The 8,976-nt window shown below is 32.8% G+C and overlaps 1 protein-coding gene across 1 annotated transcript; it reads right to left on the bottom strand.

Annotated features, from left to right (window-relative positions):
• Positions 1-568: 568 nt before the first annotated feature.
• Positions 569-2,342, bottom strand: LOC133309433 (transcription factor MYB61-like). Its single transcript, XM_061510200.1, has 3 exons — positions 2,047-2,342; positions 1,824-1,953; positions 569-1,705 (listed from the first exon to the last, which is right to left on the bottom strand). Exons 1-3 carry the CDS (start codon positions 2,177-2,179, stop codon positions 739-741), a joined length of 1,230 nt encoding a protein of 409 aa, XP_061366184.1. The 5' UTR covers positions 2,180-2,342; the 3' UTR covers positions 569-738.
• Positions 2,343-8,976: the final 6,634 nt, after the last annotated feature.

The following is an 8,976-nucleotide window of genomic DNA, read 5'->3' as shown; positions in this document are numbered from 1 at the left end:
TGAAAAATATCAAACTCACAAAAGAAATAATTGTATCACTTATTCATACATACTTAAAAATGTGTAGGCAATGTAATTTTGTTTAGATGGGTTTAATGCTATCTCCTGCACATAAAAATTAAGGCAGAAAAAAGACCAACCCCCTCGTTCTACAAGTAAAATTAAAACTTTGTTTAGATATGGGAAAGTGTCAATGCTATTTGTGGAAGTGACAAATCATTCTACTGTCAAGCAAATGATGGGCAATCCTTAGAATCTTGGATTGTGTAAAGTGTTGGCTGCACAAGTCTTGTGTCATTTTAATTAGTCTGAAAATTAATGTGGTAAGAGAAGATCATACCGGATGAAAGGGATTCGGAAAATTGTTTTTAGGCAAAGTAAATAATGTATGTCCCAGCCATTTAAAAAGAAAAGAGAGAAACTTCCCGTGCACAAAAATAAACATATGTGATGGCATAGATATGGAAATGCAGGACTGTAATGCACTTACAGTGTAGCAAAGAAAGAAAGAGTATAGAAAGAACAATCAGAGCAATCTTTATTCTGCAATTCTACCCACACCCGAGAAGGTAACGACAAATGGTTTGGCTCACAATATTACCAAAATGGAGAAGAAGGTGAAAGGAATGTTTAGTGAAAGACCTATATACAAGACCAAAAACTGTGGTTGCACACACCTGTACTAAGAACATAAATCCCTTGGAGCACCTCTAAAATCTTTCTTTATGTCAAAGCCTGCTATATATGTCCAAATGCTGCTGTTAGCTTCTGAATGACCATTTGTGACGGTTCTTGCTGCTTGGAATGAGGATATATGGCCCCTAAAGTATCAGGTACCAAATGCGTGGCAGGCTTTATCTCGTTGCATAAAGATTCATGACCTTGATTTTGTGCAGCTGCCAGCATTAACATTGGGTTGTGAAGGTACTCACACCACTTAGCTTCTTCTGTCTGCCCTTCCATCAGATGAATTTGAGCCTCATTACTAGTATTGCTGCTATTGCTATTGTTGGAGGCACTGGCTTCCCAGTAATGTGATCCATTCACCATAAAAGAGGATGTAGAAACATCTTCTGGGGGGACAGCAAGGGATGGCTTGTAGCAAAAGGAACTAGGGAGAAATGAGCTAGTTGTAGTTGGAAGAATGGACATAACGTTGGAATTAAATTCAGAGTTCATATCAAATGGCCTTCCAGTTTGGTTGAACCAAAGACTAGAGTTTGAATTGTTTGGGAGAGTGTCAGAGGATGCATAACTCATCTGAAGGGGGTAATTTCCCATCATCAAATTAGAGGGTTGGCAATTAGTGGTGTAGCTCTCTTGGTGAGAAGTCATAAACCTGTCAAGGAACAAGTCTTTACTGGAAAAAGTGGTTCTCAAGTTGCTGTCATTTTTGCTGTTAATCTTGGAGCTGGAAGAACCTTCCATCTCGGTTGCATAGGCTTTTGGGGAAATTGAAGATGGTAACTTCTCATAGGAAACTGTATCTGACTTGGAGCTCTCTGATTTCAGGAGGTTCAATTCATTGGGTACTTTCTCTTGGCTCCTGTTTTTGTCCTCCTCTCCAGTCTCAACCTCAGACAGTGGTTTATGGGTGACAGGATCTATACCTCTTTGCCTGAGTTTCTTCTTTAAGCAAGAATTCCACATATTCTTAATTTCATTGTCAGTCCTCCCTGGCAATTGTGCTGCAATTTGAGACCATCTGAGAAAGCACAATATATGCATGTCAAGAAAAAAAAAAGGGGGGGGGGGGGGGGGGGAAGTTAACCAGGCCAAGAAAAATGGAAGAATTTTATCATGAGAAGAAAGATTGGATTTACCTATTCCCTAATACTGCATGAAGTTGAATGATAAGATTTTCCTCTTCTTGTGAAAATGTACCTCTCTTTAAATCAGGCCTCAAGTAGTTGATCCACCTAAGCCTGCAGCTCTTACCACACCTCTGCAAACCTGCCAATAAACGACATTGACTAGGAAATGAACACAAAATTTCTTGCCTTGATTTGATGCTAAAGGAGATTAAAGGAAGCAGAGTTGGATTACCAGCTTGCTTAGGAACTGAGCTCCAACATCCATGACCATACTTCGTTATATGCCTCAAAAGTTTTTCATCCTCTTCAGGTGACCAAAGACCCTTCCTAAGCTTCTGCTTGTAACAACAAGAGTGCCTTCCCATTTGTAGATTATAGTTTCCTTCACCTCCCCCTCCCACCACCTACCTACAATGAGGGACGAACTTTTCCAACTAATTGAATACTTGTTGAATTATAGGGATATGTAAGCAAGAGTGGCACTGAACCAGACTTTATCAGATAGAGAGAATAAGAGAGTGAAAGAGATTATATGAAGGCAGAAAAATGAAGTGGCAGCCTAGAAAAGGAGTTGAATTAAATATAAGAACGAGGCCCCATGAGAGACGTCATAGTCATTAAGGTTCCTTCTATTTCTTTCTTTCCCTTTTTTTTTTCTTGAAAAAAAAAAAGTGTGTATAAATATGTTTTTGGATTTGGAGTGAGGGAAGGTTCATTTTGGCTAGGTGAGAAAATGAGGTTAATAAAACAGTATAACATGTCTTATAATTGGAGGTGTGAGTTTTGATGTCTCCTGTAAGAATGGTGGGGGCAATTTCACTGATACTATAATCAGGATAAGACATTATCTGACTACAATCCATGCTTGTAACCGAAGCATGAAAATTTATCCTCCATGAGGAACAAATTGAGAAGAAGTTATCTCACTCCGTACAAACTCTGATACCAATAAATATTTAATTAATTACCTTATGGATCCTCTCAAGAAAAATAATGCAATTCCATTAAATATAATATAAGAATTAAAATAACCCACACCAAATTTCCTCGTCACACACTACAATTTCTACACATGTGTGTCAGTGAAAAGCGAAATGGAAAATAACCCCCTTTGGCTAGAGCTGGAAAACTTGTGTATGACAAAATAGATAAATAAATAAAATAAAATAAAATAGGTCTCTAACCATTCTTTACTCTTTGAACTTTCTGTGCAATAAAATAGGACTCTAACCATTCTTTACTCTTTGAACTTAATGTGCAATTCATCCATGTCATGATTTCTTTGAAAAGTTCCATCATTACGTGGAAAGAACAGCGTTTTTTTTTTTTTGAAATTATAAATAATGCATGTTATCCTTTATCCGTTGAAATTCACTCGCTGTTGCAAATTTAACTCATTCAGATCACAGTTTCCATTTTTCGATAATAAATTTCTGTCAATTTTCCTTTTGTCTGAACTCAATTAAAATATTTGATACTTTCTCAATGAAGTAATAAAAAAACAAAATTAAATTGAATGTAGCGATATTGGTCACGTAGACGCACACACAGTCGCTGATAGGCATAGCTACAAAAATGGGAAAATATTCTTGCTGGCACATTTGGTAGAATATAATTTTTTTTTACCGAAAAAATACAATTACTATGAATATGATAGAAAATGAGTCTGTTAGAAAAGTTAAAAAAAGTTGTTTGGTACATTAAAATATTATTGAAAAAATTAAGTTAAATTTTTTGAGTCTATATTTGGTTGAAGATAAAATATTGATGAAATAATAGATATAAATTAAAACAACACGAGATATGTACAAACTGACTTTACACGATGGGAGGTCATTTTGGTCTATCTCATTTTTCACTTGCTCAGTTATTCCAAAATACCACATTAAAAATGATATTTTGGAACAGTAATTTTCTTTACAATTTCAACACAAATGTGAATAGATGGGCAACATAGTTTACTAGAATTAGTATCTTATTTGTTAGCCATGTTGTTAAAACCGGACCGACCCGGTCGGTTGGCCAGAAACCGGCCCATCAACCGGTCCAATTCTTGCGATTGAACGGACAAGCGTTCGACACGGTAAACCGGTATTAACCGATGACCCGGTGGACCGATTTTATAGCTTAAACCAGTTTTTGAAAAAATATTTTCAAAGTTGCAGCCGCTGGGATTCGAACTCGAGTCTCATGAGAGTGCCCAACAACAACTTACAACTAGGCTGAGTTTGTTTGTTAGTTAATATGCACCATTTAATATATATATATATATATATATATTATAATTTAATAGAATTATTTCAAAATAGCCTTTAGTGGGAATTGAACCCTTATTATGAAGATATAAATTATAGTTTTTATAAACTACATTTGATTCTTAATTCACTTGTACTATTTAAAATATTTATTATATAATTAAGTATAAAATATAAATTTATATATATATCCGGTTCATGCGATTGAACCAGTGACCCATTGATCCAGTACCTTAACCGGGTCGATCACCGGTCCGGGTTTAATATCATTGTATTATAAGGTTATGTTTCAGTTTAACGAAGTATCTTTTTCTCAATAATTAACCTGACACTTTTAATCAAAGCTTTAATTATGGACAACTAACTTTTGGGCGCATTAGTTGATTCACTTAATAATAATTTGTCAATGGGTTTATTAAAATCTTATTAACTCCACAACCATCCCACCGGTATGTATGGTAATCACATGTGCAACATTTCTCTGAACAAATGATCCTAAAGTTCTTTGTATTTACTTCTTTGATTAATTAGCCAAAAATTTATTTGATACTGTTAAACCGCTCTGTTTTCTTTCTTCTTCTTTTTTGTAATTATTGTCGAGTAGCTGTATTTGTCGGTTTAAAATTAGCAAAGGTATCTACAAAAAAATAAAAAACGGCACAGATATTAATATAAACCAAATGTTTTACTCATCTTGTTCCAAAGAAAAAAGTTTTGCTAATCCAATCAAGCACCTTATATATGGTTTGCCCATAAAATGTTCATTGATTTCGCTTTATTTTTATTTTTGGGTAAGCCATTGATTTCGTATTTATCATTTCCCAGAAGAAACAATGAGCTTCTGTGAAAGAAAGAAAAAAGTAATTATGATATTTGCACTTTAATAACACTATAATAGCAGGTCTTGCAAGAAAACCTCCTATGGTATAAATGGCACTGCGCCATGTGACAACTAATTGAATGTTGAAAGATATTCTGTTTGGATTAACTTATTAATTTTAAATAATCAAAAGCCAAAAAGAAAAAAGAAAAGAGAAAGAACAAAGCATGATACTCCAAGTTTTTCATATTCTTATGTTATATAACATACATACAGAAGTACAGAACAGAAATACACAAAGCAGATATTTATATTTTATAAAGCTAAAGTAAAAATGGGCTGTGTGCAACTCTTTCCTCCTCTCTCTCTCTCTCTCTTATGTTTTGTTCTTTCTTTTTCTTTATGGCTTAAGACCTCCCCATTTCTGCTTTCTGCATCTTTTATGTTATACCTTTACTCAGAAACCCAGGCAAGATAAGAATTAAGAAGCCATCTCTATATAAAAATGGAAAGAATATTCTGCAACTTAACACTAACTCATCCAGAATTAGAAAGGGGAATAAATTAACCGAATCTGCAACGCAAAACTCATCAACATAATATATTATATAGAAAAATATTAAAAAAAGGGAAGCATAATAATAAAAAAGAAAGGAAAGGAGAGGCATTCTTTGAATTATTGCATATCATTAGCTGTCGACACTGTGGCCCGCATCGAACTGTAGAACCTTTTAAAATAACAAAAAATAAAAATAAAAATATTAAAGGTAGGATCATAAGTCAATCTGTTACATACATTTTTATATGTATTAATAAAAATCATAATGATCTTCACATAATTAAATATTAGTAATATTTTATACGTTTTTGGTACATGGATCAATTTCCACCGTGCAGTTGTCTCCCCCCTCCCCCTAACACCGCTGCTTCTGCTTAGAGGTGGCAAAGTAGGCGGCCCGTCCCGTCTCGCTCCATCCCACTCCGTCAAAAAATAAGTCAGTCTGCCCAGTCTCGCTTTTGAAAGTGGGTTGAAAAACTCAGCCCGTCTCGCCCAGTTTGACGGGTTGGGCGAGTTGGGCGGGTTGGCCCATTAGCCCGAGCCTATTCTACACTGACCTGCCTCGGCCCGCCATCAACCCGTCAAAAAATAAGTCCACTCCGCTTTTGAGATAAGTTGAAAAACTCAGCCCGTCCCGACCCGTTTGGCGGGTTGGCCCGCCGAGCCGAACCCGTTTTGCCGGCTCTACTTCTGGTTGTGAGCTTGAATGCCGAAATTGTCGTCACCAAAATTTTCTACTTACGATAATTTGTAAATATATAACTTTAAAAAAAAAAAACTCTTGCATACCTGTATTTTTATTAAGCTATTGATTAAGAATTATTTAATATTTAATTATTAAAAAAAAGTATTACATATTTTTATTCACAAAATATTTTTCATTTAGTAATTTCTATTTTCATTCTTTAATTAATGGATAAAGGATTTCTCCGGTCAATGAAGATAAGTTATCTCCAGTGAACTCAAAATGATGTTATTTTGTGGCGAAAATCAAGGTATTTTTGTAATTATCATATATTGCAGGGTTATATTAGTCTTTATTATTATAATTTTTTAATCTTACAACCCAAAATGACATTGTTTTGAGCTCACTGAAAATAACTTTATCTCCAATTATTTCCGGTGACGAAATACTTTTTCCTTAATTAATATATCCATAGTATTCGTTGATTTTTTCAAACAATAAAATAAAAAAAGGTAAGAAACAATCGGTCTCTGATCACACATGTGGCAATGACATTACCTTTGTTCGACCTTAATCATATATGCACTTAATTTGGTCAACATCGAAAGATGAAGGGGACGAAATAGCTAGTACGCTGAACAATTAAGGCAATTTCATCATTTTTCCCTTTTTATTATTTCAAAAATATCACTTTATCCAGTCTTGAAATTATATATCAATTTGTTCTTGTTTGACCGCTGAACGATCAATATAGTCAAATATATCAAGTCTCAAGAACATATATCCGAGTACATGACCCCAGATACTCAAGCTTTTTCTGTTCCAGGGAATGTACTCAAGTATATGGTAAAAAAAAATTCAATTTTTCTTCGAAACGTTTCCAACGCGTAACTCTTGAAAAGTTATGTGTAATAAAAAAAGCATCTGATTCGAACACTCGAATCAAAAGTTATGATCTTTCGAAGTTTTATTTAAAAATTTCTAAAATTTTGTAATGCCAATAAATTTTGTGATGCCTACAAAGCTCTTCCTCATGTCACCAGAGCCGAGTCTAATATTATGAGTAACCTGAGGAGGAGCTTTGTGGGTATCACAAAACCTATTGACATTACAAAATTGTAATTTTTTTGAATAAAACTTCTGAAGGCCATAACTTTTGACTCGGTATTCGAATCGGGTGTTTTTTTTTTGTTTCTATATAATTTTTTGAGACCTACGCATTGGAATTATTTTGGAGAAAATTTGAAATTTTTTTGATATATACTCGAGTACATGCCCAGGAACAGAAAATAATCGAGTATTTAGGTCATGTCGGATATATAACCATATACTCGAGTATATTGATCAAATAAGGACAAATTGATATATAATTTTAGGACAGAAATAAAGTGATAATTTTTAAGATAAAAAATAGTAAAATGGTCAAATAACCTAACAATTCAAAGGTACATATAGTTCTTATCAAATTGTCCTTTTCAATATTTGGAAGAAAATTAATTGCATGGTCTCTTTCTCTTTCTCCTTATGCGGCCTACATGAGCCGGGTTCACTAAATATTTGCTCATATTTAGAGAAGTTAATTATTAGGATGGATTTTAAGTTTCACCTCTGGTTTAGGAATTTAAATGCGGGTAAAATTTTACATTAATTTTAAATGAACTAAGCAATAATTATATAAGTAAAAATATTCATAAACATGATGTCTTAAAAATTTTGGTTAAAATATATCATTAAATTTATTTATGTGATTTATCATTTAACTCATTAATAAAATACCCAATACGCTTACCAAAAATAAAATAAAATAAAATACCCAATACAAATTCTCCTAATAAGGAGCAAAATTTTGGTACAATGAACTACCCACGTTGATACTCCTTTCTTCCAATTTTGGGAAAAAAAAAAATTTCATTCTACTCCTTTCTTGCATTTCTATTTTTTTTGTATGTCCGAAAAATTTTGTTCTTTTGAACAAGACATAGGTGCATCGGATGGACGGGAATTTGCTCCCCTAATAAGTAATAAGGTAGTACATCCAGGAAAGCACTAAAACCACAATCTTATAAAAATTGAATAATTTAATATTAAATACTTTCGTTCAATTCAGATATTTTTAAATTCAAATAATGTACAAAAATTAAAATTAAAATTGCAAAATATATTTGCATAATTGATTGCAAGAATAATATAAAAAATATAAATCGAAACAAAAAATAAATAAAAGATATACATAATTAATTTTAAAAAACGTGGATTTAAATTTAAAATAAAAAGGAACAAAAACAATGTATAAAAAAAACAAAAATATATGTCTTTTTTTAAAGATAGTAGACTAATAAGTTAAATTATTCTCATGAAAATATAGCCTAACTTAACGTATAGGAATAGATGTCAAAAAAAAGTTATAAAAAAAATATCAATAAATATAGAGAGGATGCATATCAATGCAATACCATTTTTTACTATTTTTTTTTTTGGTAAAGCAGAGGGGCCTAAGCCCCACGGAATGGAAATATCTTCAGGACTACAATAGTACTGAAGACTCGGTGCATCATTTACTCAATTTAAAAAATATAATATATTTTTTTATTATCTTATTCTTTTTTGTATGGTTATTTTTTCAAAACCATCATCATTTTCTATTTTTAGTAAATGAGTACATACTACAGCAGCACTGAAGATGTGCTCCCACGAAACCAATATTCATAATGTCACGTGATTCCCTTATTTTATTTTTTTAAAACAAAATTCACAAATGTCAACGAGGGCTAATCCAATTTATAAGATCAAACTGTATAGATTCAAATATCTTGAGTTTCAATATCCAAAAAAAAAATATCTTG

This window comes from Gastrolobium bilobum, unplaced genomic scaffold, assembly GCF_033153095.1.
Source record: "Gastrolobium bilobum isolate Gb01-03AN ecotype WA unplaced genomic scaffold, APGP_CSIRO_Gbil_v1 utg2122, whole genome shotgun sequence".
Classification (NCBI taxonomy): Eukaryota; Viridiplantae; Streptophyta; class Magnoliopsida; order Fabales; family Fabaceae; genus Gastrolobium; species Gastrolobium bilobum.
The sequence above is the reverse complement of the archived record's forward strand: the minus strand, read 5'-3'. Positions and strand labels throughout refer to the sequence as shown.

Excerpts from the sequence above, each read along its gene's own strand:
- LOC133309433 (XM_061510200.1), bottom strand. The coding sequence starts at position 2,179 with ATGGGAAGGCACTCTTGTTGTTACAAGCAGAAGCTTAGGAAGGGTCTT. Across the intron at positions 1,954-2,046 it reads CTCAGTTCCTAAGCAAGCTG|GTTTGCAGAGGTGTGGTAAG; the intron begins GTAATCCAACTC and ends GTTTATTGGCAG. Across the intron at positions 1,706-1,823 it reads CATGCAGTATTAGGGAATAG|ATGGTCTCAAATTGCAGCAC; the intron begins GTAAATCCAATC and ends GTGCTTTCTCAG.